This window comes from Schizosaccharomyces osmophilus, chromosome 1, assembly GCF_027921745.1.
Source record: "Schizosaccharomyces osmophilus chromosome 1, complete sequence".
NCBI classification, from domain to species: domain Eukaryota; kingdom Fungi; phylum Ascomycota; class Schizosaccharomycetes; order Schizosaccharomycetales; family Schizosaccharomycetaceae; genus Schizosaccharomyces; species Schizosaccharomyces osmophilus.
The window spans coordinates 2,217,675-2,235,275 of record NC_079238.1 but is presented as its reverse complement, the minus strand read 5'-3'; the positions used below and the strand labels follow the sequence as shown (position 1 = coordinate 2,235,275).

Genomic DNA, 17,601 nt, shown 5'->3' with positions numbered 1-17,601 from the left:
TTCATGCAACGAAAATAAAGAAAACAAAGAAAAACGCGTACAGTGGGCGCTATGAAAGGTTTGTATATATTAAAGCCAAGACACGAAGAATTTTTTGAAAGGTAGCAATGTTACTCCGTCAAATAAAACATTTTACGTTTTTTATAGATAGGTATGCTTTTCCGTATATAATCTATCTATTAAAACAGTACAAAGTATAATTGAAACATTATTTGTTAAGTTTGGGGATCAATTAGTTCCAAAACCAAGGAATTTGTTAAACCCAACATTTGTAATAATAGTAATAGCAGTAATAGCAGTAATAGTAAACTAGAAAGCATTATGAAAGAATATTTATAAGCTCCGATAAATTAATATTTGCCTTTATGATTGTTAGAGAAGAAGTCAGTATGAACTGCATTCAACAGCTGTTTATATACGTTCCACGCGTTTGTTTATTAAGCCATTACCTTGCATTTTACTAATAAACAACCTAATAATGAAGGGCTTTAGCTATTTGACCCCCACGAAGACCGAAACTGAATCGTACTATCAGTATGTGGGTATCAACTTGTTTACGATTATAATACTGGAAAATATAATCATCTAGAACGTCTCCAGTAATATCATCCAAATCGAGCTACCAACATAGATTCGTAAACAAAACCTAGAGAATCAACTTTTGTTGGAAGTCTCGATGTCTTTAGACCTCCTTTCTAGGCTTAAAAAATATATCCACGATGAAGAAAACTCTCTGTTAGATACCTTATATGCAGACTGTCAAAACGATGGCTTGACAAACGCTCTTAATCGTAAGAGAATGCATCCTGCTTCCTGGTATTGGTACTGACTCTGCTTTTATTTAGACGTTATCGATACACTATTATTAGGGACTAGCTCTAGTTTCGACGATGAAAGTGTTGAAAAGTTGTTTGCTATTTGTCTGTATGTACATGCTTGTAAACCCAATGAATAACATTACCTTTCTATGGGTTATAGTTTTCGCATTACTAATAAAGATAGGCATTTCTGTGATTTATCTTCCAACTTGAAGAATAAAGTCTATGATTTATTGACGAGCATCATCGGATCCGAAACAGCTGTGCTTGAGGACTTGATTGTCGCGAATGCTACAGATTTCTTTGTACCACAGACAAATTTAGAATCTATGGGAATAGCTTTTCAACTTACTATCAAATCCCTTTCTGAGAGTAACCAACTGAGTATCATACATACCTCCTCTAGCAGTTCTAGAGATAAAAAGAAAAATGTGTCGCACCAACAGAACTCTACTTGGAATGGTCTTATCCACGTAAATTCTTTTCTGGATTCCGTCAGCAATCTTTTCCAGAAAAAGCTATCTCGTGTATGGACCACGTCTTCTGAAAGGGATATGTTTATTTCTCTTTTTCTAAAACAAGTGTATACTTTGATGGAAAGTGAAATAAACATGAAAAACAGTGGCTTCAGAGTACGGATGTTTGACCTAATTAGCCTTGCAGTGAAATATCACCACCAAACTGCTGCTGCCGAAACCCGAATTATACAAAGTCTTCAGTATTTTGAGCATCTTGCTGAATATCTTGCCGACTTGGTTCATCTAACTACAGTGAGATACGAATTTTCGCCTTTGGCTGAAGGTATTCTTCATACCCTTTGCTCTTTGGAATTCAGTGAAAACGATGTAAAAGGGCCTAAACAGGTATCTCTTTTTCTGGTTCACCTCTCTTCTTTGTTACCGAACTTATGCTTTAAGCAATTGACCTTGTTGACAAAATTACTAGATTCTGAATCCTACACACTTAGATGCGCCATCATTGAAGTGATTGGAAATGTGATTCTTGACCTTATTCAGGATGATTCAGAAGAAGATAATTCCGAGTCCATTTCCTCAAACGTTCAAAGTATTCTTGAAGTTTTGGAAGATAGATTGTTGGACATCAGTCCATATTGTCGCACAAAAATCCTTCAAGTATTTGTTCGGATTTTCGAGTTACCTATCAAGTATCCTCAAAAGCGACAAGAAATTGCAGAACTTACGATCCGTTGTATGCAAGATCGTTCTAGTCATGTCCGAAGAAACGCGATTCGACTCTTTTCCAAGCTGTTAACCACTCATCCATTTTCTGTGATGCATAATGGTATACTTACAAGAAGCGTATGGGAAGAAGGTCTCAGTTTCGTTGAAGAGCAGTTGCGTTCACTTCAACCAAAACGCGTCGTTACCAGCACTGATTATGAAAGTAGTGTTGATGAGAATTTACTCGAAGACGCTACTATGATACGTGATGAGGAAGATAATGCATCTATGGATCTTGAAAGCAGCCAAGAAAAAGACCCATTGAATGCATACGCGGATTCTGTTCCTGCCGAAGATATCGTTAAAATTAATTTAACCAAGCGTTTTTACGTTGAAGCACTTAAGTTTATAGATACTCTGGAAGAAGGAGCGAAAATTATAAGTCAGCTTTTATCGGCAAAGAATAAGAGCGAGGTTATTGAAGCTATGGATTTCTTTGTTTGTTGCAGTTCCTTTTATTTATCTTTTGCTAAACAATATATCAAACGAATGATTCATTTGATATGGGTGAAAGGAACTTCTGATGAAGGAAACAGTATACAAAATCACGTTTTAAATTGCTATAAGAGTCTATTTTTTCAACCTCCTCCTGGAAGCGATGCAAACGATCGTGCTAATTACATGGCCAGAAACTTAATATCTCTGACTTACGATTCGAGTCTTGCTGAATTAACGTCGCTTGAACAAATGTTATCAATTTTAATGAAACAAGACTATTTCCCTGCGTTGGTTGTTACTAAATTATGGCAGGTTTATAGTTATGTGAAGAAGGACATATCGAGAACACAGCGTCGCGGTGCAATAATCGTTTTGAGTATGCTTGCACTAGGAAACAACGATATAATTATTCAAGGTTTGGATTATTTGGTACAGATCGGACTTGGTGCTCCTGGCTTGGACGATTTAGTCCTTGCTCGATATAGTTGTATAACCATCAAGAGAATATCAAAGAGTTCTCCTAATGCTTCTGTTATTACATTTCAAAATTCTCATGTAGTTTGTCAAAAGCTTTGCATGTTATTGCTGAGGCCTTCCACATCCGATGAATGGTTTGGACTTCAAGAACAAATCATCGACGCTATTTATGCGGTTTCAAAGCACCCTGATGAACTCTGTACAAACGTGATTATTTTATTAACGAAGAATTTATTTGAAAGAACGAAAGCTACTGAACACAGCAACGAAGATGCTATGGACGAAGACGTAAATATACCAGAGCAAGAGAAAAATGCTTCTACGCAGTTTGCCCATCTTATTTTTGTTGTCGGACATGTTGCTATAAAACAACTTGTTTACATTGAGTATTGCGAGGCCGAATTTAAAAGAAGAAAAGCAGATGCCGAGAAAAACCCCACTGAATCCAATGATAAAAGTGCCAACCAATCCGAGTTTGATTTAATTACTGGAACAAGTGAAGATGATTTTGCTGAGGCTATGACATTCATCCGTGAAAGAGAATTGCTGTATGGAGAAAATTCGTTATTGTCTCGTTTCGCTCCTTTGGTAGTAGAAGTTTGTTCGCATCATACGGGATCTCATAATGATAGTCTGTTGGTTGCATCTTCGTTGACATTAGCGAAGTTTATGTGCTTGTCAAATAACTTTTGTATGGAAAATTTACCATTACTTATTACAATATTGGAAAAATGCGACAATCCATTGATCAGAAATAATCTCGTAATTGCCTTGGCAGATTTGACCGTTTGCTTTAACCATTTTATTGATGAAATTTCCGAGTTTCTATACAGAAGACTGTTGGATCCTGATCCATCCGTGAAAAAAACTTGTTTCATGACTCTTGCATTCTTAATTTTGGCTGGTCAGATTAAAGTGAAGGGACAACTGGGTATTATGGCAAGGTCATTAGAGGATGAAGATGCTCGAATTGCTGATTTAGCTAGGATGTTCTTTACGGACTTTTCAGCCAAAGATAACTCTGTATACAATAATTTCATTGATATTTTTAGTGTTTTATCTAAAAGTTCAGAGGATCAAGACGAAGAGGATACGAAGTTTAAACACATCGTCAGATTCCTAATGTCCTTCATTGAAAAAGAGCGTTATACGAAACAATTAACAGAACGTCTATCTGCACGCTTACTTCGGTGCAAGAGTCAGAGGCAATGGAATCATGTTGCTTACGCGCTTTCTTTATTACCTCACAAATCTGATGAAGTTCAAAAACAGTTGGATGATGGTTTCCGAACTTGAGTATAACTTGGTTATAGAAGATAATTTTGGTCATTAATGGCTTATGTATAATAATATATTCTAGGAATTGTTAGAAGATAATCTCGACTTTGTTGGAAGTAACGCAGAAACCTCTTTTCCCGAATCCAAAATCAACATTCAATCAAAGAAATTTACAAGTAAAGCAGAAAAAGAAAAACAAAACTAATGCAAGATAAATCATAATAGAACTTTCAATGAATATATGTTTACTAACGTAATACAGCGTAATCGAAACAAACGATTCTGCTGTCTAATAATAGCAGAAGTTAAGAGTCAAAGAGTCAGTTCCTGAAGGAATTGTGAACCAGTTTCTTCATATCCGTCAAAATGCCCATCACTAAACGGCAAAAAAGAGTTAAAAATAAAGAACAAACCAACAAATCCTTAAAAGTTCCCGAAGAAACTGAATCCTTTGGAGTTACTGAACCGGAAGCGACTAAAATTGAAGCAGTAGGAAAGAAAAAAGGACTTTTTCGAAAACCAAAATTTGGAAGACGCGTGAATTTTATTTTAGGTGCTATTATCGGAATCTGCGGTGCCTTGATTTTTGCTGTTCATAACGATGATGGCATTTTCGATCCGACTGCTTTGGAAGCTTTAGGCGCTAAGCTGGGATCCTCAGACTTATTTGAAGATATCAAAGGATTTCTTTCGCATCATATGTTTGACGAATCGTCTACAATGGATTCAAAAACTCGGTCCCAACTAAGCACCGAAATAGACGTAGGATTGGATATGCGTGAAGAAGGATATTCATACCATTATCCTGTTGTTATGGTAAATTAAATTAACTTGGAAAAATCCTTAGTAACCAAAATAGACACCTGGTGTCATAAGCTCGGGCTTGGAAAGTTGGTCATTCAGGAATTGCTCGTAAGGAAAAATCGTTCGAGAATATGAAGATTCTAATTTATAAGAGTTTCTTACTTTAGGAAACGACTATGGGTAAATAATCTGCGTTTTTGGAAATCAGCAGGGGAATTTGAAGAATTGACTAACACTTAATAGGGAAGTTGGTCCATGCTAAAAGCCATGCTTCTTGATAAACAATGCTGGCTGGTATGTTTTAAGGTGTTTTTTTGTTGCTAATTTATTATCAGGAACATTTGATGTTAGACCCTAAAACTGGATTAGATCCTCCTGGCATAAAACTTCGAGCTGCGCAGGTATGTTTGCAAGACATCCTCAACTTTATTAACTTTTTAGGGATTTGAAGCTGGTATGTTTTATACGCATTCGCTGCTAAATAGCTTTAGCTGATTTTTTTATTACCGGTTACTGGATATGGAGCAAGGTAAAAAGATGACTTTATAATTGGAATCATGTTTTCTAATTCATCAGATAATTGAAAACCTTGCAGCAATAGGATATGAACCGAACAATATGCTAAGTGCTTCTTACGATTGGCGACTCTCATACTCAAATTTGGAGGAAAGAGACCGGTACTTTAGCAAGCTAAAGGTAAGAGAGGGGGTAATTTCTGTTGCTAAACGATAAAGCTATTTATTGAATTTAGTAAATTGGTACATGGCCGGAAGGTTGTACTTATTTCTCATTCCATGGGATCCCAAGTCTCATATTATTTCTTAAAATGGGTGGAAGCTGAGGGATTTGGAAACGGAGGACCTAGCTGGGTGAATGACCACATTGAAAGCTTTATTAATGTATGCTAATTCTTAAAATCTCGAATTTACTAATTTGACTAGATTTCTGGTTCTTTGATCGGCACTCCCAAAACATTATCCGCTCTTTTATCTGGAGAAATGAAAGATACAGGTAACTTTTAAAACTTTTTTGGAATTAAAAACTAACTGGTAGCTCAATTAAACCAATTTTCGGTATATGGGTAAGAGCTTGTCCGATTTTTGCACGTACTGTACTAATCCATCTTTACAGTTTGGAGAAATTCTTTTCTAGAGCTGAGGTAAGTGAAGTCTCGCTGAATTCAATTATTAACTTTGAATAGAGAGCTATGATGGTTCGAACCATGGGTGGTGTTAGTTCAATGCTTCCTAAAGGAGGAAATCTCATTTGGGGAAATACAAGCTGGGTATGACTGGGAAAGTATTTATTGAATATTAACATTCAAAGGCTGCTGACGATGACGATTCTGGAGATTTGTCTAATGGTGTCATGATACATTACAGAAACGATGCTTCCGATCCTCATTCACGGTTTGATTCCGAGCAAGCCTTTGACTTTCTGAACAATGTTACAAGTGACGATTTTAAAAATATGCTTAAGACTAATTATTCACATGGATTAGCTTGGACGAAAGAAGAAGTGGAACGTAACAACAAAATTCCAGCGAAATGGATTAATCCACTTGAGGTATGGCGACCCACTGAGTAATTTATGACTAAAAAAATTGTTAGACCAGCCTTCCATATGCCCCAGACATGAAAATTTATTGTTTTCATGGGGTAGGAAAACCGACTGAGCGTGGATACTTTTACTCCAAAAATGACGAGGGACATCCAGTGATAGACTCCTCAGTAAATGATGGAACAAAGATTGAAAATGTAAGTATTGTATTTTGGCTATAAGCATATTAATTTATGCTAGGGAATTGTAATGGATGATGGTGATGGCACTCTACCTTTGATAGCTCTTGGTTTTGTGAGCAACAAAGCTTGGAATACAGAAAGATTCAATCCTGCAAATATAAGTGTTGTTAATTATGAACTCCGTCACGATCCTGCTTCATTTGATTTACGTGGCGGACCTCGTTCAGCTGAACATGTTGATATATTGGGACATTCAGAACTAAATGTATGGGAAATAAGCAGCTTCTTATGAATTGGATACTGACTTGGCTATTTAGGAAATGGTTTTGAAGATTATTTCAGGACATGGAGACGAGGTAAAGGACCATCGCGAATCTAATATGCTGTAAGTTGTAATGCAAATTTGCTACAATTAAAGACTGGTACTGACCATGAATGACAGTGAGATTGTAAATAGAATCAATTTGGACTACCCTGAAAAATGAGAAACCCTAAAGCTGTTCTATAAATCAGCATTCATTTAATACAGAAAACTAATGAAATTCATTAAATTAAGAGCATTTTGGTGGGATCTTCAATGTGTTCCTTCACCAAGCGGAGGAAAGTAACAGCTTCACGACCATCAACCATACGGTGATCATAAGTCAAAGCCAAATACATCATAGGGCGGGAAACAACTTGGCCGTTTACAACAACAGCGCGGTCCTTGACAGCGTGCAAGCCCAAAACAGCGGTTTGAGGGAGATTGATGATGGGAGTACCGTAAAGGGAACCAAAGACACCACCATTAGAGATGGTGAAAGTACCGCTAGCCATGTCTTCAATAGCCAATTTACCATCACGAGCCTTAACACCGAGGTTAGCAATGGCGCTTTCGAGGGCAAGAAGAGACAAACTTTCAGCGTTACGGACGACGGGAGTGACCAAACCCTTCGGTGTAGCCACGGCAACACTAAGGTCGCAGAAGTCACGGTAAACGAGGGTGTCACCATTTCCGGGACCTTCAATCGAACCATTGATAGCGGGGACTTGTTTCATAGCTTGAGTGCAGGCCTTGGAGAAGAAACTCATAAAACCGAGTTTGACACCACTGGATTTGAGGATTTCATCCTTGTACTGCTTACGGAAGTTGATAACAGCAGACATGTCGCATTCATTAAAGGTGGTGAGAGAAGCAGCGCGGGTTTGAGATTCTTTAAGACGTTCGGCAATACGAAGACGCATACGGTTCATTTTAACACGTTCCTCATTTCTGGAGAAAGTGGCAGTACTAGCAGTGAATTCAGGCTTAGGAGGAGATGGTTTTGAGACAGGCTTAGGAGGAGCCTCCCGTTTAGGAGCAGGTTTTTTTTCGGGTTCAGTGGCATCAGGAGCAGGCTTTGAGGGGGAAGAAGCAGATTCGGCAGCATTACCAAGTTCGGAAGCACCAGTCTTTTCGGAGGCACCGCCCTTGGCAGGCTTGGAATCAGCGGCCTCGGGTTTGGGAGGAGCAGCGCCTCCCTTGGGAGCTTCAGCGCTGTCGTCGAGAACAGCGATATTTTGATCGATGGTAATCGTATCGCCTTCGGAGACAAGGTGTTCCTTTAATACACCGGACAGGGGAGCAGTGACAGGAGAATCGATTTTATCGGTTTCAACACTAGCAATCTCTTCATCCTTGTTGACATATTCGCCAGGTTGTTTCAACCACTGACCAAGGGTACCTTCGCTAATAGATTCAGGGAAAGGAGGGGTCTTGATTTGTGTGCTGGCAAACCGTCTCCAAACCAAATGAGCAGCGGGTTTCGCAAGACTAAATCCAGCGGGTTGTCCAGTTTGAAGGGAAACAAACAGTTTCGAAAGGCAACGTAAATTGCTAGTAGTCAAAGGCATTTTGAGTTAGTCTTTGCTGTTTTATCTTTCGTCTCTATATTAAAAAAGGATCCGAGATGAGATGGGTGTGATGGGTTAAACAAACGTATACGAAAAAACTAAAAGTGCTTCTTCGTACAAAACTAAAAGAAAAAGAGAATCACAATTAGAGCATTTATAGTACACTCATAGATGTCTCTTTAACCTGACTTTTCAAAAATGAAAAAATGATGGGGGAGGGTAAAATGTTGGTAGTGGTTTTGCATCATCTTCCGTATATATATGTTTTCTAGGTGTTCGTACAAATATAATTATATCACAGTTGATTGATCCGCATATAAGCGCAGCAAGTATATAATCGTAAGGACTAGAGTACATAGGAAAACGAATGGGTTACCGAGATAAGAATAGAACAAAGGTGAGTATTACGTCATGTATAGAGAGTTATTTAAGACATTTTATTGGACACGAGAGCGGTTTCTTGCTTTTCAGTCGCCAATCATATTTCGTACATTATAAAGAAAAAGGTAACGAATGGTAACATTATATAAGGAAAACGAAAAAGAAAGCAAGAAATATAAATAAAAAAATACTGAATGAAAAAAGAAATTCTAATCAATCCAAATCAAAAAAAAAACCAGCCAGAAGTAAACTACCCCCACACGGTTTACGCAGTCATGGGTTGGCGAGAAAGATGGACGGTTCGGCTGGGCTGGGCTTCCTGAGGATGGAAGGAAGGTGGGGGTAACATCCGTACTAACAAACCTATAGTATGATACTAGTATGATGTTTGTTTTGATGCCTCAAGCAAGGGTAAAAATAGGACATGAAAAGGTCTCTTCAGCTTTTATTTGTTTTACATCGTATTTCCTAATGCTGCTGTTTGCGTCTTTGCTTTTCAGTGTGCTTTTGTAAGGAATTGAGTCGTCGTGGATAGCACAGTTCACTAGAAAGGGATCCGTGAGTAAACAAAGAGTCTGGTAGACAGCTACACTGAAAAATAAGATGGATATGGTAGAGAATACATATAGAAAGTAATAGAAGAGAAAACACAGAAAAACAGAAAAGTCTAGGAAGTTTACACAAGATGCAATTCGCTCCTACATAAATTTCTCTCTATGGTTTGGTTAACCAAAGGACTCTTTCGGTTATATGTTATTTTCGACAATCAACAACTTGAAACTATTTTTTTTTAAAAAATAACATAATGTGTGCACGATTTTTTCTAAAAACTGCTTTGTTTACAGAAATATAAATAAACGCAAAGCTAACGAATTGCGTTACTTGATTTGTGACTCGACACTGTGTTGGTGATGCGAAATTTCTTGCAGGAGCCAGCATCTTTTTCTTTCATTTCTTTGCCGTTGGACGAGTTTTTGGACTTTGTTTTTGAATTGATTTGATCGTGATTAATAAGCTTTGTAGTTAGAAGAAAACTACGACTGCTCTAATCTGTTACGCTTGAAGTGCTGAAGAGCCATTCAAGTATACAATAATGTCTAGTATTAATATTTCAAGCGATCTTCCTGCGTACAGCCATGCCGATGTTTACGATGATGATCTCGAAAAGGGACTTCCTTTGAACATACCACAGGACACAAACAAATCACCCAATTCAGGTTCTTTGAAAGTCAAAGAGAAGAAAGATATATTTATGGATCAATTAAGCGATTTTCCTTCCTTTTGCGAAGAAAGGAAACGTGAAGCTTTACAATTCCTAAATGGGGATTTTCCCGGCAATGTAGTTCTTAAAGAGAAGTCGCAACGACTGTTATCTACAATTATTCCCTCTTTGGTGTGTGTCTGTGCAATATCTTGCTACTTCCGAACATATGCTTTTCTAGTCGATGGCATTAAAGATTGGGACAAGTAGCCCTTAAATCCTCTAATGATTCATGTTGTGATATTCATAATATTTCTAGCTGCTTTTTTTTGTGAGTTCAACCATATCCAATTTATCGATACATTTGATTGTTTACTAACAAAAATATTAGGCCTTCATTCATTTATTCTCGGAACTGTTAGAGGATTGCTTTATGTGGTCATCTTGATGGGTTGTGTCTTTCCATTCCTTTTCAGTGCTATTGGAAAAATCATTGGTATGGTCGTAGGTACCTTGATGTACTGTGTAGGTATCATAATTTGCGGTGTGAGCTATGTATTGTATTTCACTCTTTAAGCCTGTCTTGGTTTAGATTTTGTTAGCTCAACAGATCACACGAGAGCGCCTACGCTTCCGAGCTATCAGCAAAGAGACAATGCACTGGCTCCTCCACCGACGGATATCAACCCTACTACTTAAACTTAGATCCGTTCATTTGTCTTCTATACTCTAGTCTTTTAGACTCTTCGGCTAACGCAGATCGCAATCGGTTATGAATTGCTTTGATGAACCATTATCTATATTCTTTTTTATTTGGCTATTTCAATTTCAGTTGGAAATGGCTTGAAACTAAGAAACAACCTTGTATTAATTTGAATTGATGACCGCAATTAAAAGACATGCATTTAACTTCTCATCTCAAAGGCAATGAGTAGAAATCGAAAACGGAAGACTTACTGCAGCTACTAATTGAAATGCATAAATACTATATTATTGTTGAGTTTTTTATCAAAAATTTGTAATTTCATTACATCCACAATTCGTAATCCTTTTTTGTTCCCGGTTACTTGTCGAGTAACGTCTCACAAGAAGGGAATTAAGAAAAGCATTTCCAAGCACGAATCTACGTTGAACAAATCAAAAAATAGAAAGCCTACAGCATCCCGGATTCCCATGTTGTCTCCAACCATAGTACTAACGAGACCCTCAGACGCTTAACTGCAGTGATCGGACGGGAACTGGTGTTTTCGCCTAGGTGTGGCCGTAGACGTTTGTTACGGTCTGTAAAGATATTTATACAATAATGATCCAGTCTTTTATTTGGCTTGATGAACTACAAGATCCAATTCAACTCAGTTCTATCTGGTATTCTTCATGGCTAAATGGTGAATGCTTTCGAATCATAAGAATAATATTTGAAAACACTGTTTTCTCTTTTTTATTGATTCACATAATGGTCGCAGGAGCATCAATTGAGTGTATGAGTTTATGGGTTGAAAATGTTACTTAATATAAATTGGGTACTACTTGAATCAAGGTCCGTCGACTTGACTCCCAAAGTAAACGGTAATTCAATGTTTTAAACTACATCAATCGATTCTTCCAATCTGAAGATTTATACTTTCTATGCTGTGAACGAATTTTACCTCTGGCGGTAATCAGTTTCGTTCTTACAATTAATGAAAGACACGACACAGTGTTGAGGAAAAAACTAGTTAATTACGATGGTATTTTCCTCAGAATAATTAAATAATCATTAAAAAGGGTGTCTATTCATGCAGAAAAAGAACGATGCCGTGAAACGAATAAGAAGATTCATGAAAGAGAAATGAGAAAAGCAATCAAAGTCTGCTGGTTTCATCTGATCCAAGCTTTTGTGGAAGCGAATACAGGAACTTGGTAGACTGCAATTGACATCAATGTTTCCAAAGAAGGAGCGAATGTAAAGAACGAAAGCGGCTTCGGTAGAACTCAAACTTCAGCCCTTTGCTCAGCAAGAGGTTGAAGTTCAATTTCTTCGTTACGAGGTGCTTCATCTCCTCGATTTGTTCCTTTTGAATTGGTTAATAACGCCTTGTGATAGGAAGCATTTACCAAGTGTACATACCGAACATATGATCCACAGCATTTCCCAAGCCGTGTCCCAAGCCATTTATTCCGTTTCCCAAGCCATTTATGCCGTTTCCTAAGCCATTTATTCCGTTTCCTATACCGTTTCCTATATCGACGACTACTAATCTAAGTCGTTCACGCGCATTTGCATTCACTAGAACAGTTAGAACATTTCACGGGAGTATGACATACTCGTCAAATAAAGAAACAAGACAAAGTTAACAAAGCAAACAGCATAGAAAAAATTATTGTTTATCTTTTCAAATCCTGTGAACTTCTTTGCAGCATAATACACGGTGAAACCGAGGACGTCGAGAAAACACACACATAATACTGAGATACACATAGCTGACAATACGTTTTTGGTTAATCTTCCAGCTTGCGTGAGCCCTTTTTTGGCCTGCGTGAACCATTCTTTAGGCATTTGAGTTATTGCTAATACTTATTAGATCATTTAAAATAAAAGATATAGCTAACTTACCAAACAGAAACAATGCAAAGGATGCTGCACAGCCAGCAGAAAGCCCCCAAAGGGCTTGTGCATTCACAGAAACCTTGGAAGTGAAAAATAACACAAGAAGAATAGCATAAAATATAATATACACAAAAGATGTAAAAAACAACAAGTACATTATTATCTGCCACTTATCCATCGAACTCGACCTAGTATTATTAACAGTATCTTGGGCGGAATTTTGAGCGGATCCATCAGCCATTTCTAAATCAATAAATTTATTTGAAGCTAATGAATGTATTAGTAATATTTCTTTGTTTGTGAAAAGGATAGAGGTGTCTATTATGTTTGCTGACAGTTCTCGACAAGGTTATTAATTTCAAGCCCAACAAATAAATAAACAAGCATGATTCTTCCATCATGAACGGTTCCAACAAGGGTACAAAGAATCAAACTTTCCTTTCTATTTCAACTAATCTTACCTGAATACGGAGGAGGCGTACCATCTGCAGAATGCGTATCTGACTTTTCATCATTGAGCGTTTTGGAAGAGTCATCAGAATCTGAAATAGGAGTATATTTGTTTTTCATATTTACAATGGCAATTCAAACCAAAAAATAGCACCGATATTTACCCTCTAAACGAAATCAACTTTTGAATCGCCGAGAAAAGTCCGTAGGAACTGGTTCCGCTCTTCACAATTCTGTCAGAAAAAGGAATTGGACCTTGCTTAAAAAGCAAGCTAATCTTGCAACACGAGTGTTCCCTTAAAACCAAAGATACGACTTTGAAAAAATCTTGGTAATGGCTTTTCGCATGTCTTAATTCATAAAAGCAGCGACATTATGTCACTGACTGGTCACAGTCCTCGTTACGATTATTCAACGTTGGTTTTTCATTGCAACTTTTCGTAATAGTATAATTCAAAAGAGTCGTCGTTTATTACAAAAAGTAAACAAAGGAACATTTGGCAAAACAACCATGCTGTTTCTTTGAATGATAATTAACAAGGGATTGGAAATGCATATCTTTATGTTGGAAAGTAAAGCATTTTTTGTCATGATGTCCGCCGGTCTTTTCATTACTCTTCAGGATGCTTGCATACAAAAGAACAAGAATTGCAAAAAGCCTATAGCATCCCGGATTTTCATGTTGTCTCCAACCACAGTATTGAACTAAGGAGACTCTCAGACGCTTAACTGCAGTGATCCGACGGGAACTGGTGTTTTCGCCTAGGTGTGGCCGTAGACGTTTCGACGTACGGCTTATATACATTTATAAGTCATTAAAAGTGCAATCTCTTTTATTCTTTGCTTACCACCTTCGTGCTTTTCAAACAAAAGTTCCTTTGTATAATTCCCTTTCTCAAACTCGTCCTTTTACCCCCATCGAACGACCTCAGTGGATTACTAAAAACCCTGTATTCGGTTGTAGCTGTGTCATTGAAAACTCGTATTGCTAACTTTATTAAAAGCTTGGCTTTGATCTAGAGATAATACTTTAGTTTCATCTCAACGGAAATCTTTGATTTCAAAATTTTTGTTTATGCCCATTTCTACCAAAGATCCTTACGTACATCAGTTTGTGGACTCCAAATTTGAGCAAGTGTTTCGATCCTTGCCTAAATCAAAGCTTATAAAGGATGCCTCTGAAGTCATAAAACAAAAAACGATTGTAACTTACGAGCCAGAACATGCATTAACTCCTTCTACTATCAATCAACAAAATGAGGAATCAAATCTAGGCTCAGAAAAGAAAGCCAAGAACAAACGAATTTACAACAACTTAGAGAAACAGACAAAGCGGCCCACATTGGCTAAGAATAATGATGATCCCATGAGTCCTTCAAAAGCAATTAATGTAAAAGAGGAAAAGAATAGCAGCTTTGATAGCATACATACCAAAGAGGCATTTACAACTCCTATAAGAAACCCGTTTGATATTTCCCAGCACCAGTTTATGGGTTCTACCACAAATCTAGGTACTAAAATAACTGATGTTCAACCCCAGACTTCTCCTTTGAATGATATAAACATTTTCGATGATTCTAATGAACCAATGGTTACAAAAGATTCTAGGGATTCTTCAACTTTTTCTTCGTCTGCCAGAGAATGCAAAACTAATTCTGAAGAGCCACAGTTTGATGGAGACAGTGTCAGCGACGAACTGCCTCTGAAGGAAAACTTTGCAAGAGATAAATTTGATAAAAAAACTTCTAAAACTGAATTAAGGAAGCTACAAACGTTTGGAAAGTTATTTATGAAAGAGGGCAAGCGAAGGGAATCGCCTACGCTTTAATCTAAAAAGCTTCTCCGCACTTCGGTCTGTAGCTTGATTTTATAATCTGCATTTTATTACTTTATTATATTGCTTCACGTTACTCCTATACCTTGGTTAAGGGCTGTTTCATTGTCAAGGACAGAAAGTAACCCAAGGAAAGAATTGCTCAATAAGGAATTTCAAGTTTTAAAAATATACAAAATTTTTAAAAATTGATGAGTATTTTCATTTAACACTATAATAATACTTACATATACATCGCTATAATTCCACTTCTCATATAGTTTTCGCTCTCACCTTCCTTTACACCAATTATGGACAAATTGAAAGAAAAGGGCTTCATCAAGCTCAAAATTACTCTAAATGATTCAGAAAAAGCTCAAAATATTTTTTTAAGAGCAGACAGCGAAGATCCTGAAGAAAAATCTGTTTATTTAGTAAACGTTCCAGTTACTACCACTGAAAAAGTTTTACGAAATGCCATGTCGAAATTAGGAGGACGACTTGTCTCTGTATACCCTTCAATTCAAGGACTATTAAAGGCAGGAACAAATTTACGCGTGAAATTGTTGGAAAAAGCTGAAGTAAAACATGTGTTAAAAGCAGCTTCAAAGAGCTCAACAACTATTCCTTGGGTTTACTCACAATCATCAGGGCTAAAACGTAAGGATTAAGTGGATCGTTTGGCATGTGCTAACTTTTTGATGATAGGTTATTTAGAAAAATATGATCGACAATTTCCCAACGCTCAAGTCTTGGAAGAAAGTGTTGAGGGGTATATGAAGAGATTAACAAACCAAGAAATAACAGAGAAGAATCGTCTTCGTAAGTTGAGAAATCAACCCGACGAAGATGGTTTTATCCCTGTTGTTCGAGGTACCCATCAATCGGTTGGTAATCCTGAAGAAGCTGAAAGGCTTTTACAAAAGAAGAAAGAGACAGGAATTCACAAGGACTTTTACCGTTTCCAATTACGAAACGAGAAAAAGAAGAAGTTGCAAGGCTTGGCTCACAAATTTGAATTGGATAAGCAACGAATTGAACAACTTAAAGTTAATCGACGTTTTAATCCTTATTAAGGAACAAGCTCTAGGTTAACGGTTTTGTGTATGAATAAAATTTGGTCTTTGGTTTTAAGGAAAAATCCTTTGTGGTTGCAAAATAAAGACTATAGAAAGTTATAATGTATTATTTACACAAAAATGGTTATGAAGTACTCATCGTGGCTGCCTGAACATTCGAGTCGGTTTTGGTTGGGGGATTAATTTCTGTAAGATCGAAATCAAGACCACTAAACGCTTCGTATAAACAACGAAGATGACAATCTTCCACTCTAAAACCAATTGACCGGTTTGGTTCCTTGGTTATTTTATCCATAAAGCTAGAAATGATTAGCACAAAGATTTTCGATAACAGAAATACATACGGGTCGTTATAGTTCTCAATAGAATAATCATAATATTTGCTTGTGTTTCGTTCACCCGCAAGCGGGCTGAAAGGCATCTGCTCTTCTTTAAGCCTTCGTAAGGCCAAGTTTTGAAGACCGGGATACAAAGCAGAAGATCGTGAAGGATCGAGCTGTGGAGAATCTTTTTTTTCCCGATGCTTTTTGAGCGTCTCTGTAAGTTTCACAATTTTATTTGGATCTTTACCAGACGTAGCCAAGTCATGGATGATTTGCTGTTCAACCTGTTCTCGCCGTTCTCGTTCTAACTCATGTTCTCTAACAACAGCATCTCTAGCTTCTTGTTTTTGTTTCTTTAGTAGAATTTCATTTTGAGCAAACAACCGAGATTCAGCTGCAGCTCGTGCGGAGTTAAGTGCAATTGACTCGCGGTTTTGTTTTTCGTATTGTTGGACCCTTTTTTCGGTTTCTTCGACATCGACTTGATAAATTAAGTTGAAAGCTATGCACAAAATTAGCATAAAATAAAAGACTGCAGACCTTTTGGTAACATACTCAAATTCTCAACTTCTTCCAAATAGTCATTGTATTCTTGTAAGGACTCAAAGTCTTGCTGACCCTTATTAAAGCTAGAGTCATCGTTAGATAAGTTCAAGACATAATTATATACATTTTAGCAATCCTCCGGCGAACGTCAATTTCCCGTTCTATTTGTGCATCTTCAAAGGTCTGTTCACGAAACTTGGCTTTTCGAAGGATTTTGCCGCATCCTGGAGTCGGACAAGCAGCTGGTCCAGTGGTAAAGATTCTCTAAGACCCGTAATTAGCAACTCGATTCTTGATTGTTTGCGTGTGTTAAACACGAACGTCTCTTATACCATACATCGACGCAAGATTCACACATTTTGTGATAGCATTCTGGATTAATGAGCAATTTCATATTGGGATTTAAGTAACGATCAGCTCGACAAAGCGGGCATTTTTCGTCTAGAACTGTATTAGTATATTCAGCATCGTAGTATTCAAAGCATACCATTTTTCTTTGGTACATCCGAATCCTCCATTGTTAAAGCAACAAAAATCTATTACTTAAATCA

At 37.3% G+C, this 17,601-nt stretch overlaps 8 protein-coding genes and 2 non-coding genes across 10 annotated transcripts; 5 read left to right on the top strand and 5 right to left on the bottom strand.

Moving 5' to 3' along the window:
* Positions 1-676: 676 nt before the first annotated feature.
* cnd1 (condensin complex non-SMC subunit Cnd1) lies at positions 677-4,270 on the top strand (the record flags this gene model as incomplete). Its single annotated transcript, XM_056179812.1, has 3 exons — positions 677-791; positions 846-924; positions 1,003-4,270. 3 exons carry the CDS (start codon positions 677-679, stop codon positions 4,268-4,270), a joined length of 3,462 nt encoding a protein of 1,153 aa, XP_056036429.1.
* A 348-nt stretch (positions 4,271-4,618) lies between these two features.
* Positions 4,619-7,283, top strand: plh1 (phospholipid-diacylglycerol acyltransferase Plh1/Lro1; the record flags this gene model as incomplete). Its single annotated transcript, XM_056179811.1, has 18 exons — positions 4,619-5,068; positions 5,112-5,164; positions 5,209-5,236; positions 5,300-5,350; positions 5,392-5,457; positions 5,498-5,510; positions 5,542-5,585; positions 5,633-5,752; positions 5,791-5,955; positions 5,998-6,067; positions 6,110-6,137; positions 6,188-6,215; positions 6,258-6,341; positions 6,383-6,622; positions 6,667-6,813; positions 6,857-7,063; positions 7,116-7,183; positions 7,241-7,283. 18 exons carry the CDS (start codon positions 4,619-4,621, stop codon positions 7,281-7,283), a joined length of 1,905 nt encoding a protein of 634 aa, XP_056036430.1.
* A 61-nt stretch (positions 7,284-7,344) lies between these two features.
* On the bottom strand, positions 7,345-8,670 carry kgd2 (dihydrolipoamide S-succinyltransferase, e2 component of oxoglutarate dehydrogenase complex Kdg2; the record flags this gene model as incomplete). Its single annotated transcript, XM_056179810.1, has 1 exon — positions 7,345-8,670. One exon carries the CDS (start codon positions 8,668-8,670, stop codon positions 7,345-7,347), a length of 1,326 nt encoding a protein of 441 aa, XP_056036276.1.
* Positions 8,671-10,144: 1,474 nt separating this feature from the next.
* Positions 10,145-10,522, top strand: SOMG_01016 (uncharacterized protein; the record flags this gene model as incomplete). Its single annotated transcript, XM_056179809.1, has 1 exon — positions 10,145-10,522. The coding sequence occupies one exon, from the start codon at positions 10,145-10,147 to the stop codon at positions 10,520-10,522; it is 378 nt and encodes a 125-aa protein (XP_056036277.1).
* An 880-nt stretch (positions 10,523-11,402) lies between these two features.
* Positions 11,403-11,517, bottom strand: SOMG_10030. The gene has a single exon (XR_008803563.1). It is a non-coding gene; the product is annotated as a 5S ribosomal RNA (ribosomal RNA).
* Positions 11,518-12,223: 706 nt separating this feature from the next.
* wtf10 (wtf meiotic driver) lies at positions 12,224-13,409 on the bottom strand (the record flags this gene model as incomplete). Its single annotated transcript, XM_056179808.1, has 5 exons — positions 12,224-12,303; positions 12,360-12,518; positions 12,557-12,799; positions 12,846-13,106; positions 13,301-13,409. 5 exons carry the CDS (start codon positions 13,407-13,409, stop codon positions 12,224-12,226), a joined length of 852 nt encoding a protein of 283 aa, XP_056035883.1.
* A 536-nt stretch (positions 13,410-13,945) lies between these two features.
* On the bottom strand, positions 13,946-14,065 carry SOMG_10029. The gene has a single exon (XR_008803562.1). It is a non-coding gene; the product is annotated as a 5S ribosomal RNA (ribosomal RNA).
* A 299-nt stretch (positions 14,066-14,364) lies between these two features.
* Positions 14,365-15,117, top strand: SOMG_01014 (uncharacterized protein; the record flags this gene model as incomplete). Its single annotated transcript, XM_056179807.1, has 1 exon — positions 14,365-15,117. The coding sequence occupies one exon, from the start codon at positions 14,365-14,367 to the stop codon at positions 15,115-15,117; it is 753 nt and encodes a 250-aa protein (XP_056036275.1).
* Positions 15,118-15,413: 296 nt separating this feature from the next.
* rrp7 (rRNA processing protein Rrp7) lies at positions 15,414-16,178 on the top strand (the record flags this gene model as incomplete). The annotated part of the gene is made up of 2 exons (XM_056179806.1): positions 15,414-15,762; positions 15,811-16,178. The coding sequence occupies 2 exons, from the start codon at positions 15,414-15,416 to the stop codon at positions 16,176-16,178; spliced, it is 717 nt and encodes a 238-aa protein (XP_056036424.1).
* Positions 16,179-16,305: 127 nt separating this feature from the next.
* pmh1 (transcription factor TFIIK complex ubiquitin-protein ligase E3 subunit, Pmh1) lies at positions 16,306-17,568 on the bottom strand (the record flags this gene model as incomplete). The annotated part of the gene is made up of 6 exons (XM_056179805.1): positions 16,306-16,480; positions 16,526-17,006; positions 17,060-17,133; positions 17,175-17,314; positions 17,388-17,491; positions 17,538-17,568. 6 exons carry the CDS (start codon positions 17,566-17,568, stop codon positions 16,306-16,308), a joined length of 1,005 nt encoding a protein of 334 aa, XP_056036425.1.
* Positions 17,569-17,601: the final 33 nt, after the last annotated feature.